The 18,438-nt window shown below is 41.1% G+C and overlaps 1 protein-coding gene across 4 annotated transcripts in view; it reads right to left on the reverse strand.

Annotated features, from left to right (window-relative positions):
* Positions 1 to 18,438, reverse strand: part of AFF3 (AF4/FMR2 family member 3) — a 552,172-nt gene that overhangs the window by 418,158 nt on the left and 115,576 nt on the right. For 3 of the 4 annotated variants that reach the window (XM_045550236.1, XM_045550237.1, XM_045550235.1), the window contains 4 exons: positions 14,768 to 14,842; positions 12,319 to 12,439; positions 11,002 to 11,314; positions 10,500 to 10,885 (listed from right to left, as the gene is read on the reverse strand). In XM_045550236.1, coding sequence (XP_045406192.1) covers positions 10,500 to 10,885; positions 11,002 to 11,314; positions 12,319 to 12,439; positions 14,768 to 14,842 — 895 coding nt within the window. The remainder of the gene's footprint in view (positions 1 to 10,499; positions 10,886 to 11,001; positions 11,315 to 12,318; positions 12,440 to 14,767; positions 14,843 to 18,438) is intronic. The other variant, XM_045550238.1, reaches the window with a different exon arrangement.

Genomic DNA, 18,438 nt, shown 5'->3' on the forward strand with positions numbered 1-18,438 from the left:
TGAATGTTGCCAATGACTGTTCAATGACATGACAAAGGGTTACAATATGTAAGGCGTATAAATGAGATAATAACCAAATATAGTAACTTTATCCCAATTCAATAAAAAGGGTGTAAGCATAGAAAAAAGACCAGAAGATCTACGCCACAATGTTACATGTGATTATTTCCAGACTGCAGGACTACAGGCGACTTTCTTCTTCTCTACGTTCTTAATGTTATCCAAATTTTTACAATGGAGACTTAGTACTTTTAAAATTTTTGCTGCCCTTTGCAGCAAAACTTCTGGAAAGAGATGTCTATATGTAATGTTTCCAATTTTTCTTCTTGACTCTCCCTTAAACCCAAACAACATTAGCCCCCAAAACTCTATTGAGGTAAATGATGATTTCCATGTTACTAAATCCAACATCAGCAGAGATGCCACTGGTGATAATTCCTTTTCCTTCTTGATACCTCCTTTCCTGATGGCTTCCAGATACTCTGTTTTCTTCCTTCCTACTGATTCCTTCTTCTTGGTCTTTTTTGCTAGTTCCTTCTCTTGCCTTGGGGCAGGAATGCACCATGGCTCAGCTCTCTTCTTCACCTGTGCTCAATCCCTGGGTGACCACATCCAGGCTCAAGGGTTAGTTAGATGTCACGTATGTGCTGACAACTCCCAAATCTACATCTACAGTCGACATACAGATTTCCTTCTCCACCAAACTTCAGGCTCGCGGGTTCAATTTGTGTTTCTACTAATCACTTCCACTTGAGTGCCTAACAGACACCTCAAACACAATAAGCCCAAGGGAACTCTTGCTCATTCCTCCAAAACCTGCTTTGCACAAAGTTTTTCTAACTTTGGGTGATAGCAACTTCTTTCTTTCAGACCCTCAGATCAAAAATCTGTCCTCAATTCCTCTCTGTCTGTCATCCAAGCTGTTTGCAAATCTTGTTAGCTCTTTCAAAATATCTCCAGAATCCCACCCGTTCATCTTTGCTGCCCTTGCAGTCCTAAGCATTATCACCTCCCCTTAGATTAGTGCAAACACCCACCAGCTGATCTGCTGTTCCTACCCTGCCCCGTTACGGTTCATTCTCAGTGCAGCAGCCAGACTGGTCTTCTTCATGCCTGAGTCAGATCATGACACTCTTCTGCTCCTAAACTTTCAATGGCTCCCCATTCTTGCTCATGATAAAGCCAAAGTCCTTGCTTTAGCCCAGCAGGCCTGGTATGCGCGGACTCCCCTCCCGCTCCCCTCCTCCTGGTTCACTCCACTGCCACACACTGTCCTGTTGCTCTTCCAGGGCAAGGTGGCATGTCCAGCAGAGCCTCTGCTCTGACTCCCCACTGTACTCCACCTGGCATGTCCTTTCTCCTGCCACCTCCTGCTCTCACCTCACTTTCTCCTGCTCACATCGCACTGTCTCAGAAAGGGTTACCCAACCACCCTTCCTGCCACTGCAGCAGGCTCCCTGCCCTCCAACCCCGTGTGCGCCCCCAACCCTCTTCACCTTGCTCTGTGTTGTCCTTTCCCCATACCAGGCACCACAACAGATCACAGAAGGGTTAAAAATCAAAACTATAGGACAGTAATTGAGACAGGCTATGATGAAGCAAGGAAAGCTACTCTGACTTTAATGTCTATCTGGAAAAGGGTGGCATGCCCCTGCGTGACGCACTGTTGAGAGGGACACAGTAAGACCTCACAGATAGGAATCGATAATCAAAGACAGACACAAACGAAATAGCCAGCAATTAAGAAATCCCAAGGGCACAACTTGGGGAGCATCAGAGAGGAGTCAAGCATCCCAGAGGAGCCGGGCCGGGGGAGGCCTCTCATCACTGACACTCTCCGTGAGATTTTCAAGACACTCGAGAATTGGGGAGGCGGGGAAAGAGTTCATCCGTATTTGTTGTCAGGGTTTATAAATAGCTGATAAATAGCTGAATACATACATTTTTCCATTTTCCACTATTAATCCTTCTGTCACACAGATAAGGGGTTGACCATTTATTGTGTATTATAGACAGGCCAAGGGCTATGTGGACACAGCTGCTGGTGGAACCAGTGACATCTCTGGTTAGAAAGAGATGTCTATAAGACAACAAATAAACAGGGCTCTGGATGCACACATGCACTGCTTGCCTACATGATGAAACAGAGCATTCCCAGGAATAACTGAAATAGGAATCGTGACTGAAACAGGACTGGTAAAGCACAAAAGGCCTCACAGAGGAAAATGGCGGAGGGATGTGCTGGGAATCAACCCCACGGGATGGAGGGGCGCCATTGAGAACTCCACATTCTTAGTTCACAGGGCAGAAGGTTTGGAAAGGTGGGCTTTCCCCCACCTTGTGCTGTTCCTCTTGTCACCACCTCATTCCCACGTCCTCTTGCGGCCAGACAACATGACCATCTGCAGGAACACACGCACAACACATCCACACACACAGGCCCCAAGCAAGGACTCCTGCTGGTGAAAACTGAACAAAGGAGAACAAGGAAAGAGAGAGAGGTCGTAATGGCTCTCTTGGAGCCGCTGCCTGTGCAGCACTTGTTTCTGAGGCCAGCGCGTAGCTGTGATTTATCTCATGTGTGCTGTGCTTACATACATCAGTAAATATGGTTCCCATTTCTCTTTGGAACAGCAGCTATAAATTAAACATTGGAAGGATTTGGCTCCCCTCTTCCCATAGAGGTATGGCAGGAATTACTGAGGCCCCAACACAAAGAGGTCAGTGATTGGAGGGGGGTTCCTTCTTCCACCCATATCCCTAAGTTAATTAACTCATTCAAGAAGTACTGAGCACAAACTATGTGTCAGATACAGTTGGAGATCCTTCAGTAAACAAAACAGTAAAAACAGAAGAAAACAAAAATCCCTGCTTTGGGGGCACTCACACTGTAGTGAAATTCATCCGCCTCACCTCAATTTCCAGATTCAGAGCTGTCAACCCATCCAGAGTCAGGCACTTGAGAAGGTAAATGGGAAGCAAAGAGAGCTGCTGTAAATCATGATAGTAATTATTATTTGTGTAGATTTTTATTGAGTGCTTACCATGTGCCAGCCACTGTTCTAAGTACTGAACAAATATTAACTCATCTAATGGTCATAAAAATGCTATCAATAGGTTCTGTCATGTTCCATGCCAGAGGTAAGGCAACTGGAGTGAGAGAACTGTGCGAGAAACTCAGACAATGTAGCTACAGAAACCACACTCCTCACTCTGCCCTAGAACTGGGCCAAGGAGATGCCAAGGAGATGGGTCCCAGGTGATATCACTTCTGAAAGCATCTGTTGGTCCTAAAGCCTGATCTTTGGTCAAAATAGAACAACTGGAGTGTCCAGGGGTGGTCACTGGGCTGCTTGTCACATGTGTAGCTACGAAACAGGATCTGCAAATAGCACCAGAGAGACTCCGCTTTCATCTACTATAAATGTATTGCTAATGCTGGTTAATCATGTGGAGATAAGTGATTCCACTGCTCAGCCCAATTACACATGCTATTTAATACTTTGTGGCTTCAAATAGACCTGTTTCAATGAGTCATTCTAAATATTACCTGAAAATTTTAATATTCTTCCTCAGCCCAAATCTTGTTCATTTTGTATTTCATTTAAATGGGAATAAAGCTCACATGTTATACATTCCACTATAGACAATAGTTCAGGAAAAAAAAAAACAAATACACATAAAAAGAGAGAAAATGGGATCCCAGACTTCGGAATAAAATCTCAGGAGGGGACTAGGCATTAATTAAGGGAGAATCATGTCACTCAGCCTTTGTTATATTAATCCAGGATAATCTTAGTCTTCAAGATTTCTGATATTTCTAACAAATAAACACAAAACAACTTTTAGAATTTCATCTCTCTCTCTAGCTCACACATACACACATAAAATCACTCTCAATAATATACTCACTTTCCTATTTTGTTTGCTTGTTTCAAAGGTGTTTAAATAATAGTAATGTAGCTAATATTTACCAAACGCTTACTACTACCGTCACTGTGCTAAACATTTTACATACTTTATATCTCATTTATGCCTCCCCTGTAATAACTCTGCCAAAAAGGTATTATCGTGTTCTCCACCTCACACATATGGAAACTGAGGCCCAGGGGAGTTAAACTACTTGTTCCCAATCACATGGCCGACAGGTGGCAGACTCAGGACTCGAACCCAGTTCTTGCTGGTCTCCAGAGCTGTGATTGTTCCACAGCATTCTACCTCTTGCCTGTATATCTGAAATACCACACCAGATTTCTGACCCAAAAAGGATAAGATACAAGAGAAGAGGCTTTTCTCATTGGACTATATGGCGACACCTTCTTTCAGGATGGGAGAGATGCTGAATCACCGGTCACCTTTCCAACAGACTACCCAGAGGGCGGCTCCTTGATTAGCTCCAGGTGTGGAGTCACTGCACACAGAAGGCTGCAGTTGAAGGGGAAGCAGCCCTGTAATCTGTTCTGATGCTCTCCAGGGGAGGAAGCTTTATGAGAACTGAGAAAATAGGCAAAATAAAGTGGGCTTGCCAATAACCTCCCTCCAGGTCCCGCCCTCAATGCCTCCCACCATCCATGGTAGTTTCCCTCCCTTAGGGCTAGAAAACCTGGTTTTATAATATAAATCTGAAGGAGCTCAGAGAAGAAAGGGAAGGGAAAGGAACTCTAGCACCTTCACACAACAGGATACATTTTAATGCGCTTTCTTCAAATTTCTCAATAAAAACTGAACTTATTTTATGTTATTAAGTGCCCTACATTTTAGGGCCCCACTGGCTAAACATGAAAGGACTAAAAAATATGGAAACATTTCCACTTGCCAGCCTCCATTATGACCTTCAGAATGACCCAACTAAAATATGGAAAACAAGTGCTTTCAGCCAGCATCTGAGATCAAAGTTTGCGTCTTCGCTCTGCTAAGCAAATGCAGTGCAAGTACCCCACGTCCTCGCTAAGAGGATGGAGCTGCCCGTTGAGTGGACAGGCAGAAGCGCAGTGTGTAACCGTCTGTGCTGTGGCGAAGCCACATTGTCCCACAGGACGTGGCCTCCAACTGCAGTGGGTGAGCGAGGATGGAGGTAATGGGGAAAATGAGAGCACAACAGGGAGGGAAACCGAGTCTCCAGGCCTGCGACACACCTCATTTCTTCAAGGAGCAATCAGATAGCATACTTCGATTGGAAAACATTATACATCTTAAACGTAATTAAGAAATTTCAACGGGCATGAATATGTAATGTACACATTGCTTTACAGATGCCTTATTCGCCCGACAGGCTGGTGCCGACTTTAATTTGGAAGAAATCCATTTTCATACAAAGGTAACCAAGAGTGACAGGAAATAGGAAGCCTACATCATTAATCTTCTGTGAACTTTTAAAAAAATCAGTTAATTGCTTTTCTAGGAAGCTATTTTGTGGAATCATGGTGCTTCATCCTTCTACTCTTATTCGTGGCATCCATGGTGATTTTAAAATGCCCATCATGACAATGCTATGATTTATCAATAGATCTTAAACTATTTAATTACTTTAACAAATAAAATTCTGACCAATCATAAACAGTTACTCTTTTCTTGCGGATGAATTATCAACCACTGCTAAAACTCCTAACATACAGTCTACCGATTGATATTCAAATGTAGGTGTCCCTTTCCTTATCACTGCCTAAGCTATGGGCAGCAGCCACTGGTGTCCTTTGCTTCCCTGGCTTGTCAAAGGACTTCCATTCCCAGCCATCAGAGCCCTCTGCAATAGTGGTTTCAAATCATCACCATTTATTAAATTAATAGCAAACAGAAAACTAAAATGTGAGGTTTTGGAATACCACTGCTAAAGCTGTAACTTGCCAAACAAACTGGCTGCAAAGCCCCATGAGACCCATATTTTGTTCCAACAGCTCCGCGTATTAAGTGTTTCACCGTACTGTCCTATTTTTTGCCTTGCTCATAGCACCTAGCACATACATATGCATTTTTAAATTCTACCAAGTTTGAGGCTAATATAAAGAACTTTTTCCAAACTAAGATGATCATTTTAATAATAATTTCTTATCATTCCATGAGCCAAAGACAGATATACCGTTAAGTTAATGACGCTTAAGCTTCAGGGCTTCTAAGCCCCCAGGAGGGGCCCTGGCAGTGTGTTAACACAGTTATATGTTTTTGAAAAACCTGCAAGTGTAAGACATTTTTCTATGCTTTTATTCCTAAAGAGGTTCCCCAAGTCTGTACAAATTTTAGGTCCCACAAAACCTGTATCTACCCCTCTAGTTTACCATCCCCAATGTTTGGATCTGTAATTACATGCCAAGTATAAAATATTAATTTGTGGGTGTATATGAAACAAAAAATAATTCAGTTCAGTTGGAAACAAAATTTAGTATCCCCTGCCCTAGAACATTCTAGAATGCATGCTTTGGCCATTCATTAAGTCCCTTGTTTCTCACCTAACAGTAGACACCTTTCCAAGTGGCACTCCCGGGGAGGCTCACTTAATGAGGGGTGGCATCGAGAATAAAAGACTCGGCTGTAACAACAACAATATGTTTTTCATTAAACACAAACTGAGCCAGGAAAAACCAGCCAAGAGGCAGGTGTATCAGTTAAGGAATTCTCTTGAGGTCTTTAACTTCCACTGGATTTTTCTACACTAATTGCCTATTATTGAAGACTAAAGAATTGTAACAAATAATTTGCCATGCCAGCAGATAGAGTGCAGATGTTGTATGGAAAAGAATGAAGAGTTTATGAAGTGTAAAATCAGGCAAAAGAGATGCACAATTTCCACATTTTTAAAAATAACACAGAATTATTTTTCTACTACATAGATGATGAAGGTGAGGGAATTTTCCTAAGGCTAAAAGGCCAATTTTAAATTTAGTTTGGACTGTGAGAGAAACTGCAAATTAAATGCTATGTGCTAGAGTCTAATTTATTCAATTCATGTAAATTTCTTGGAGGCAGAGATTACATCTTAGATTTTTTTTTAATTTCTCACATCACATTGCACCTAATCATTGATTTGATTTCCTTTCTTATGAGGAACGTCCCTACACAATACCAAACAGCTATTTTTGCATGCCCCCGCTGTTTTTTTACGTCATTTTTACCTAACACTTCCTTTCAGGCCCCCAATTCTTCACACTGTGATGAGTGTTGCTCTACAGCTAACATCCTGAAAAGTCAAGTAAGGCAAGTTCCCTTCAGGTCATTTTCTCTGGAAATTTCCCTAAAAAATACCTTCTCTTCCTCACCGGAAATTAATGTCTATACTTTTGAGAAAACATTTTCATACTGACAGAATTTGTATTAAAAAATATATTGCCATGAATATTTTTTAAATTATTTACATTAAACTGTTTTACCTCTTCCAAAAAATAAAAACATATATCCCCTCAAAAGTAAAATCTAATTGATATAATTCTTAAGCTTCTATGCTATGACTGTGGATTTTATAGGAATAGCCTATAAATACTGAATGATATACTTGCAAAAGGGTATTTCTTAATCTCCCCTTGGAATACTGTCAAAAACTCCCCCAAATACTTTGAGTTTGAAGAGCAGGAAAAGTAACTTACAGATACTATTCTGATACTAACTGTGAAAGAGTCATTTTCTTATTGTGGTAGTGGGCTGATTACATAGATAGGTGGTACAAGATTCAAATTATAGTAATTTTGCTAACATGGAATGCTTTTTAGTAAAATAAAGACTGCATTTCCCCCCAACAAAAACCCACCAATTATAACTTTGTCCTACAAACCCTCTTTTCTTATTTCTCCTCTATCAAAGCAAGATTGGTCTCCTAAACAGAGTAGGCTCACTAGTTCAATGTCATCACCTGTAGGGGAAATGGAACACTTTCTATATATAAAATCTCTAATTTCTCTCAGTATGACTCTTGGTCTCAGGCATGTCCCTCTTTTGAGGATGACCGAACACTAGTACACAACATGTCATTCCCAATCTGGAGTCTTCGAAGGGCATTCTGAAAGTGTCCAAGTTATTAATGACATACCCAAAAGCCTCATAAAAACTGCACAGTTACCTACATAACGCTCTACTGGCAATCAAAAATTCATTTTCTCCTCTTAACCAGAGTTTTATCAACTCACTGAATTCCAAAAGAAATAAACAAGTAAATTATTACCTAATAAATTTGAATTTTCTTTTGTAGATAAAAATCATTTTAACAAGAAGTCAATTGGTATCTCATTGTGGTTTTAATTTGCATTTCTCTGATAGTTAAAATGTTGAGCATTTTTTTCATGTTTTCTGGTCATCTGTGTGTCTTCTTTTAAAAAATATCTGTTCATGTTCTTTGCCCACTTTTTAATGGGGTTGTTTTTTTCTTATTGAATTGTTCGAGTTCATTGTGGACTCTGGATATTAGTCCTTTGTCAGATGCATAGTTTGGAAATATTTTCTTCCATTCTATAGGTTTTCTATTTGCTCTGTTTATTATTTCTTTTGCTGTGCAGATACCAGCTTACTCTAGTCAGAATGGCCATTGTTAAAAAGTCAATAAACAATAGATGTTGGTGAGGATGCAGAGAAAAGGGAACACATACACACTGCTGGTGTGGGAGACTTCTCAAAGAACGAAAATTAGATCTACCATTTCATCCAGCAATCCCACTACTGTGTATCTGCCCAAAGGAAAAGAAATCATCATATCTAAAAGACACCTACACTCATATGTTTATCACATCACTATTCACAACAGCAAAGATATGGAATCAACCTAAGTGTCCATCAACCGATGATTTGATAAAGAAAATGTGATACACACACACACACACACACACACACACACACGTGTGCACGCGCACACACTGTGGAATACTATTCAGGCATAAAAAATGAAATCATGTCTTTTGTAGCAAAAAGACATGATTTGGATACAACTGGAGGCCATTATCCTAAGTGAAGTAACTCAGGAATGGAAAATCAAATACCACATGTTCTCACTTATAAGTGGGAGCTAAACAATGGGTATGTATGGATATACAAAGTGAAATAATAGACACCGGAGACTCCAAAAGGTGGGAGTGGGGATGAGGGATGAAAAATTACCTATTTGGTACAATATACACTATTCATGTGATGGGTGAAGTAAAAGCCCAGACTTCACCACTGTCCAATATATCCATGTAAAACACTGCACTTACACCCCCTAAAATCTATAAAAATTAAAATGTAAATAAATAGTCAATTGGGATTAAAATTATAAAGGAATTCCTGGTAGTTGTAAAAGTTAGTCAGCAATGTTCAAGGATAAGCCATGCTTTTATTTGCCAGTACTGGACATGTGATGATGAAAACAAAAATCAAAGAGCTTAATGAATTCAGTTTTTTAAGATGGTATTTGTGTGTTTCCTACAAACTTTTAAAATAAATGCTTACGTAACTAACCTGTTGCTTCCATTAATTCATAATGAACATTTTCTAGAATCTATCATAAATGCACAATCAAAAGAAGTTACCAGTATACATGTCACTGTATTTCCCCAATAAAACTAGTGTAAACATCTTATAGTGTGAAAAAGATGTCTTTTCTAAAGATGCTATATTGATCTCCCAATTGGTCTATGGTGATTTCTGAGATGACAGTTCAGAATGTTAAACCTCAACATTGTCAGAAATAGAACAAAAAATGTCCAATCATTTATTCATTTGGTTATTAAATTACCTTAAGACACAAAGACTATTCTGGCCACACTCTTACTTTGTCTTTAAAGAATATGTCAAAAAGAAAAATAAAATAAGCAGCTCCTAACCGTAATATTCTAGAATTCACACTGTATTTTAGTTAATATACTGTGTCACAGCAAAACAACAAAAATGTGCACATTCCTATTTCCTCTTCATGTGCTCTTTATAACCATTATCAATTTGCAATATAGTATGAAACAGGACAGGATATCTGACACATTTCAATATTCACCACATTCAATATTAAATCATTCAAACAATTACTTTAAAAATTAGATCTCTACCCCTTTCCACCTCCCCGCCCCGCAAAAAAAAAAAAAAAAATTATTATGAGGTTTACTTTGTAAAGGTTGTCCTGGAATATTTTAAAACATGAAAATATTAAAAGAATTTCTGAACTTCTTTGCATAAAAATTTTACCTCTTTAGTTATTAAAAATTATAGTCTTTGAAGGGCTTTTATTTCTAGTATATACCTCAGTCAACAGTAGTTGTTCACAAGAAAGCCCTCTGAACTATACTGAAGGAGGCATTCCTTCCCTAACTAATAAATAACACGCACAGAGAACTGCATTTATTGATACTTTAAAAATTCCAAGTATAATAAATTTGAGATTTTAAGAAATCATTATATACATCTGCCTCCTCCTTTAGTGACTGCTACAAATCCTACCACGTGAAGTCTGCCATGTCATTGGAAAAAAGAAACATGGAAACTGAATTTACAATAGTCAAGTAGTCGTTCGTAACTACTTAGCTGCATATAAATGGTATTGAGAAAAGACTCACCTCTCCTTGCTTAGGGATGCTGAACTTGGAAAGCTTGGCCTTGGCTCTGGCCGACTCCGGCTTGCTGGCTGGGACGCCCCTGTATGACGTGCAGTGCACACTGGTTTCTGTAGATGACTTAAGCTTAGGAGATTCATCAGGAGCCTGGTCTTGGCCGTCCATGGGCCGCACATATGCAGTCGGTTTCTGCTGGACCAGGCTGGGTTTTGAAGCCAAAGATGGAGGAAAGTTCTGAACACAGTGTCCACCGCTGCTGTGCTTAGCTGCCATGGCAGGTGGCCTTTCCTGGGTCTGAAGACCCACCTCCACATTGCACACTTGTTTGGCCCTTGGCTGCTGTCTGCCAACACCATCTCCAAGCAAGGTCCTGAGAGAGCCCTGTTGTGCTGAGTTGGAGGAAGAAGAAGAGGAATATGAGGATGAGGGGCTGAATACACAGTGATTAGGTTTTTTATTATCATTCTTTGGGTTAGCAGATTTGTGCCCATGTGCCTGTGCTTACTTGCTCTCTGTTGGCCATCAGATGGAGGGTGCCCAGGCTTCTGCCAGCCCATGGTGCCTCTCTTGCTCTGCTGCACGGGGACAGTTGCTGGTGTGGAAGACGCCGTGCTACAGATAGACGAGGGCTGGGTCTGGGCTCTTGAATCTGCAACAAAATGTTCATCGATCTTGTTCACAGGAGTCTGAGGAACCCCAGGTTTGGGAACGCCAACGAGATGACTCTGATTGGATCTATCAGTTAAAAAGTCTTTCATTTCATCATAATTGCCTAAAGTATTCTGGATCCGACTGGAGAGCTCATCCCCCTTGTTAGTCTGGAGAAAGAAAAACACATCCACACTGTTGTTAGAGACAAGAGAAACATGGGAAATAACAGACAGGTGCCCTTATCAATCACAGAGCAGGGTTGCCACATTCGGAATGAGAGCTGAGAGATGTAATCAAAATCCTTATTGTCTCTGAAGATGTCTGTCAGCACTCCCCATCACACCAGAACCGGAAACCTGGAATGGCCTTAGGGTGCATTAAAAAAGGAATCTATCCTTGGTATTGTGTTGCACCTAAAATATATTACCTGGAAATCAGAAAATTTATTACTGCCACTTCACAAAATGGTCTGGATTAAATCTTTCCAGGACCATATTTTTTTTGCTTATTTGTAGTCCCACTGGAAGCTTTTCTTGAAAATTCAGATTTGGCTCAGGATTGGTCTGCTTCCAATTTCTAAATATATAATTATTCTTGTCAGAAACCCCGAGTGACAGGTAAGAGAAGTCCAGGTGACATTTAAATGGAACGTGGCACTCTATGTGCAAGAAGCTACCAGGCTGAATGGCCCATAGCTCCACGCAGCTGTAAGATATTAGTGAAATCTGGGAAGATATTTCATTTTGGAAGACAAGGTTATATTTCAGGCCTTTGGTAAAAATGAGAGATAATCTTACAGTTTCCTTCTCTTTAGCCCTAACTGCTAACCTGATCTTAGGATGATCCATGTTTGTTTCCTAAGAGCTTAGGAAACATAACAAATGGCATTGACTTTGAAATGTCAACGCAGAGATGAAGTCTAATATTGATAAAAATCACAGCGAGCAGATCTCAATAGTAAACAAAAATTACATTTTACTAAGGGAGTATCCAGTAAAGACATGTGAACTAGACACCAAGATTTGTGGAGGAAGTAGCTGAGCTGTCTTCCCTGGGTTGAATGAGCAGAAAACAAACTGCAGTCTGGTTGGTCAACTCTTCTGGTTAAGATGCCATCACAGGGAGTTAGGGTATGAGTGAGGCTGCAGGTGAACAGCTGAAAACCATCTACCTTGTAAGGCTCACTGAAGAGAGAGTAGCTGGAATTAAATGTGCCGTCATCCTGCTGCGTTTCCTGATTTCTTCTTTCCCGCTCTTTCCTCCGTAATGCATTTCTATCTGGTTCATAGACACTGCACCACAAGAAAGAAAAGAAAACAACCACACACACAAAAATTAAAGGGTAAAGCCCAATGCAACATTCATCTGAGCACACGAGTCTGATTCCTGGACAAATGGTGATGGTAATAAGAGCATGGAGCAGATTAAAGCCAGTCTAATCAGGCAGTGTGCGCTCCAGCGTCTGAAAATTACATTCTTGAGGGGGAAAAAAAACCCCTTAGGATGAGTTCCAACCAGTACTAGATTTCTCTTCCTGATATGTGAAAGAGGAACTATCTAAGCAACTTTGACAGGGGAAGACTGAAAGTAATCTTAAGGCAGACGGTAATTACAGTGATGTGTAAATAGAAATTACGAGCATATTTCCTCTTGTGACATAGCCTCTGAGTGTTATATGGGAACGCTCCTATTCTTTTTTTCTTTTTTCTTTTTTTTTTTTTTTGCATGGCTGTGTTTCTGTAGTGATTCTTTCATTAACTAGCTCCCTAAAGAGCTGTTAGAACTCCATGCTGCAGTGGTTTTCACAGTTATGAGCCTTCTTCTGATCTCTGTTAATCAGTCAAGTCGTCAAATGACTACTGAATCAATTCTTCCTTCTGATATATCTGACACCATCACTCTTCCTAACTATGAAAAATGTGCCAGGAGGAAGGGGGGCAGGCAACGAAGGGAGCGAACGGAAATTGAATTATGTTGTGTCATCAAGGAACTCGGCCTTTTTGTTGAAGAAAATTAATATCTATTCTCCCAAAATACAATTATGAAGTGGCCAGACACCAGATAACTGGAAGAACTAAGGAAGAAATAAAGTGTTCCTTCCCCCTAATAAGGAGAAAATAAAGGGGCTAATTCAACTAGTGATGAGGATGTGACCTGTTTAGTGAGGGAAGGAAATACACTTGGGGTTTTTCTGGCCCCCAGATAAAGAAATCTGGCCTCAGTGTAGACAACAGAACTAACACTACCAATCAGAAAGAACTAACACATCCCTTAAAATGAGCCAATTCCCAGCAGAAGCATGTAGTTTAAATGATCTTGCCATCGTTGTGCTTAGAAGCCCTCTGGATCTAGTGGGCAGATGCTGAGCTGGGAGCCAGGACACCGACTGCTAACTGCGGTTCTCCTCCCTAACCAGCAAAGTGACGATGGAAAAGCCACTCAGTCTCTCTATCCCCAGTGTCTTTGTTATAAAGCAGGGGTGTTTTACGGTGTTGTTATAAGGTTTAAATGTGAAGGTAATCCATAAAAGTGGAACAGCTTTGGGTACCACAAAATCTAATGTATTCCTATTAAAATATTGTTAATAATAAAAGGATCTGTGGCTTCAAAGTAACTTATAAAAATAGTGATTTTTTTTTTAAAGCTAAATAGCTATCTTTAGTAAAAGAGAGTATTTGTGTCATGTAGCTGTAGGGGACACAAAAACGATTATTGTAAAATAAACACTGCTTCTCCTAGCTCTGCTGGTGTGGCCAGACTGCACTTTAAATTCACTGTCTAAGGGGTGATGCTAAACATGCTTCTGGCAAGGCTGCTACAACACCTAAGGCATTTAATTTAAATTTAAGATTAGGGAATGTTAAAATATCCAGAACATGTAGCCTATTAGCATTTTAATTCATCCTTAGTACATTACCCAAAGTTATTAGATTTGGGAGTCCAACAGTGACCTTCATATAAAGGAGGGCTGCAGCCTCTGGAATCATCTACCAACTGAGAGGCTCCAAGCTCTGACATCGGCATCACTAAGAACTCTCTGGGTTGACAGTGGTGACAGTCACCAGCATAAGGGAGGCACAAGAAGGGAATGACACTCTTTATTTGCAGAACCAGGCTGCACATTCAAAGAAGAGGATATGACGGTCCTGCTTCGCTTGCAGACATCTGTGATATGAAACCCCAGCTTTCACGAACATTCCACACATATCAAATGGAGACTGCTCTGAGGACACATGACTCATGCCATGGATGGACATGAAGTGGGAGCTTTAACCAACAGGAGAACTCTAATTTTACTATGAACTTCTAACTTTTAAACCAATGTCAACATTTGCAGGAAAAAGTAAAAAAAAATACAAAAATAAAAAAAATAAGCTTGCATTGCATGCATCACAGCTCTTCCCTTTCTAGTAGGTAGAACCCACTGTGAAGCACCTACGGTGCTGAACTTCATATGGAGACTGCCACAGACATGCTTGCTGCCCTCAGCCAGGTCAAGCCAACTAAATATACAAGACTGGTGTGATGCACAAAGTGGCCTTATGTGGGATGGAGCAGGCAGGTGGTCATTTAGGATGATGTCTGGGCTTCTGAGAAGGCCCCCATACCCAGAATAATACCTCCTGCATCTGCTGGCTGAAGACTGAAATTCCACAACTAGAGAGTCATTCCTCTGGTTTAAGATGTCTTCACCCCTGCAAGAAATATAAACACCACAAGAAGGGAAAACACTTTAAACCTGATCAGCCTTTAGTATTTTAGCATGCATGAGCTTGTCACCATTTTTTCCAGAGGCCAAGAGGAAAGGGCACCAGAACACCAGGGGCCAAAGAGGTCAAAACTGGAGGGCGGGAGGGAAAAGGGAAGGACGGTAACAGAGCACAGCAAAGAAGACAAACTTGCAAACGCTACTGATTGCGCAACACAGCTTATATGTTTAAGACAAAGGCAACAGGATAAAAGCCAAAATGAGTTAGGCAGACTCAATACATTTCCAGGGTCTGAGATTAAGAGTTCTATCATAATTTGGAGAAGTAGGAGGTAAGAGGGAAGCTGCTCCTCTTTGACTAAACCTGCCTCATTCCCCAACCCCTTTAAGATTGAAGATACCCTAAAGCACTCCAAGATGTAAACCACTGGTAGATAAAATTCACTAATGAGGTTCTGCCTGCACACCCGGCCTATGGCTTCTAATACTAAGAAGGATTAAACACCCTCAGGACTGCTGACCCATAATCTACCAATAGAAATGCACTGGCTATCTTTTTACGGGACCACCATAATGCTTGTGGCCATGCATCCACACCATCGGGTGAAGCCAGAATGACCCACAATGACAATCATCCCACTTCTTCAAAGTAGAGTAAAGGAAACTCAAAAAGAGAGGCAATGCTTTTTAGATGCCTTCCCTTTGGTCTTCTCCTTCCTCCTTGGTAGGCAGTTCTCTAGCCTCCACTGAGCATTGATTCCTTCTTACAGGTAACCCACACACTCCTTCTCCTGAACTAGAGCCACAACCCCCCACGTGACATTTCACACCTAGGGAGCTAAAACGTCACCTGCTTAAAGCAGATGTCACTGTAAAAGAAAGGCTGCACTTCCCACCCCCCACCATTATCTCCCCAAGCATCTGAACTTTCACCTTTCCACCAACACTAAATTTTTTGACTCATAAAGACAGTAGCTTCTCGACAGTGAGTCCACCATTCTAATTACGAGTGAAAATTGTGCAGGTACTCACAAGCCTACACAGTGCATTCCTCTTCATCTCTCACCATGAAAGCTCAGCCCTCTTCACTCCTCTGCCATCTGAGCAATGTGAAGACCATGCCATATGCTTTAGAAGCAAAGAAACCTTTCCCCTGACATGCTGAAAGTCAGGTCAGCTTCCCTGGGGATGGCTGGCTTAAGTTTTAGAGAATTCCAATTCCTGGCATGCCAGCATATACATTAAACTCAGTAAGCGCCGCATGTCATGAGCTATGTTTCTTTGTTACTAGCAGATGGTAAAATCTTTATCATCTGTAAAGTTGCTCCTTATTTCCATAAAAATTACAAGAATCACATTCCTCAAATATATGTCACCAAATGTATTTATTTATTTTGCATGAAAATAGAGACAGCCAACTGCTACAATATTATTTATTATTTATTGCAGATGCTTAACATTCCCCAAAAGTGAACCTTTTTAATCAACTCATTTTAAAAGACTTATTTATTTTTAGAATTAAAAAAAAACCCAGCAAACGAAAAATGTAGTAAAAACATTTTTGATCATTTCCCATTTATTTGTTTGTAGGGCTTAAGCCAAAGCCAATTAAGGTGGTTAAGCAGGAATAAATGTCCAAACACGAAATTATCATTTCCAAAATTAATTTATTCTTCATCATACTATGAAACTAAACAATAGTGATACCTATGACCTTAATGGTTTTTCCCTTCCACTGAGCTCAAAACATTTCACCTATATGTCCCTTAATTATCCTAACAATGCCTGTTGCAGAAAGACAGTGATAATGAATATTATTAGTAAGTTAACTTTTTTGAAGATCAAGGAACTTAGGATAAAAGTTTGATCATCAAAACAATGTCATAAAGAGACATCATGCAGAAGGAACAGCAACGTCCAAAGTGCTTTACTCAGCTCTACCCAGAGAAAAGGAGCCACCCGGGAGCCAGGAGTGGCCACACCTGCTAAACCCTGACGTCTGCAAGCCCAGTAGTAATGAACAGGGAACACGAGCACCACAGAAGCAAAATAGAAACAAATGAAACAAAGGGAAGCTATTTCCCATTCAGAGAGAACCATGAGGAGAATTCTAGAATAAAGTCTTGGCTATTGTAAATTTTTATGGCCCCCAAACAACAAAAGACAAAAATCAGTTTCTCTCCACAGCACACACACAAAGCAGATCCATGCAACCTAGAATTGTGGGATAGAGGACAGGTGAGTTAATAAAGACATGATGGATTCTAAAGTCAGCCAGCTAGGGCTGATGGCATCACCATTCCCATCAGATGCTACCCGCTCATCAGCCTGCTCCAATCTCTCCCCAGGCTGCCCCACTAGAGGGAAAGGTGCTGGGGCCAGGACAGCCTGCCCCTCCAGCTGAGCCCCAGGCTGACCCAGCAGACCCAGCTGGCCAGGAGGGACTGCTCCTCCCTCCTGCACTCACCCACTCGCGGCTGGCTGAAATCCAAACACTCCAAACAAACTGTATTTCCCATGGGGAAGACTTTCAGCCAAGGGTATATGAAGCCAATTGCACCCCTTGATTAGAATCATCAGTGTTTCTTTTTTTTTTTTTGAGACAGAGTGTCACTCTGTTGCCCTGGCTAGAGTGCAGTGGTGTCATCATAGCTCACTGCAAACTCAAACTCCTGGGCTGAAGTGATCCTCCTGCCTCAGCCTCCTGAGTAGCTGGGACTACAGGTGCGTACCACCACCCCCAGCTAATTTTTTCTATTTTTAGTAGAGATGGGGTCTTATTCTTGCTCAGGCTTGTCTCAAACTCCTGGGCTCAAACAATCCTCCCGCCTTGACCTCCCAGAGTGCTAGGGTTACAGGCGTGAGCCACCTCACCCAGACAGTGTTTTATTCTTATAAAAAAAATTATCAACCAACTGATGTGTCTCCAAGGTTGAAGTCTAAGAAACAAGTGAATTCAAGGAGTAGAGAATTAACAACCTCTTACCTATCTTTTGGAGAAAGTTATATTACCCATGTTTAAAAACTATTATCCTTTTCAAATAGCAGGAATACAACTGGATTTAATCCAAAAGCACTTCCTGAATGCCACTGTGTCAGATGCTAGGAGACAGCTAGGGCTATAACTGAGCTACCCTGCTGCTGAGAAGCTAACAGTCTAGGGTGAGGAGAAGTGGGAGTAGGAGGAGGGAACCCATTCCTAAGCAGGCAAGGTGGGCAGCATGTGGCCAGGGCACTGCAGAGAGAGCACAGGGCATTAGGATGGTTCCAGTGGGAGATCAGCTTTGAGCCGGGTCTTGAGCAAAGGGCAGGGGGAGGACAGGGAAGGGACAAGATACAGGGATGACTATTACATGGCCTTTAAGAGTATTCAGAGGAGGGGACCTTTATCCTCCCTACACCACACCTTACTTCTTTGACAAGCTGCAATTCCACATTTAAAGTTCATTTCTTTGGTGTGCCACTGCTAACCTGTCGTTGCTAGCTCCCTCTTACTAGGCTCATCTGATCCCTCCCTGGAAGCAGATTTGGTTTGGAGTGAATGAGTGAAGAGTGGACACAGAGGAAATACAGAGAAACACT

The sequence above is a fragment of the Lemur catta genome, chromosome 4, assembly GCF_020740605.2.
Source record: "Lemur catta isolate mLemCat1 chromosome 4, mLemCat1.pri, whole genome shotgun sequence".
NCBI lineage: Eukaryota > Metazoa > Chordata > Mammalia > Primates > Lemuridae > Lemur > Lemur catta.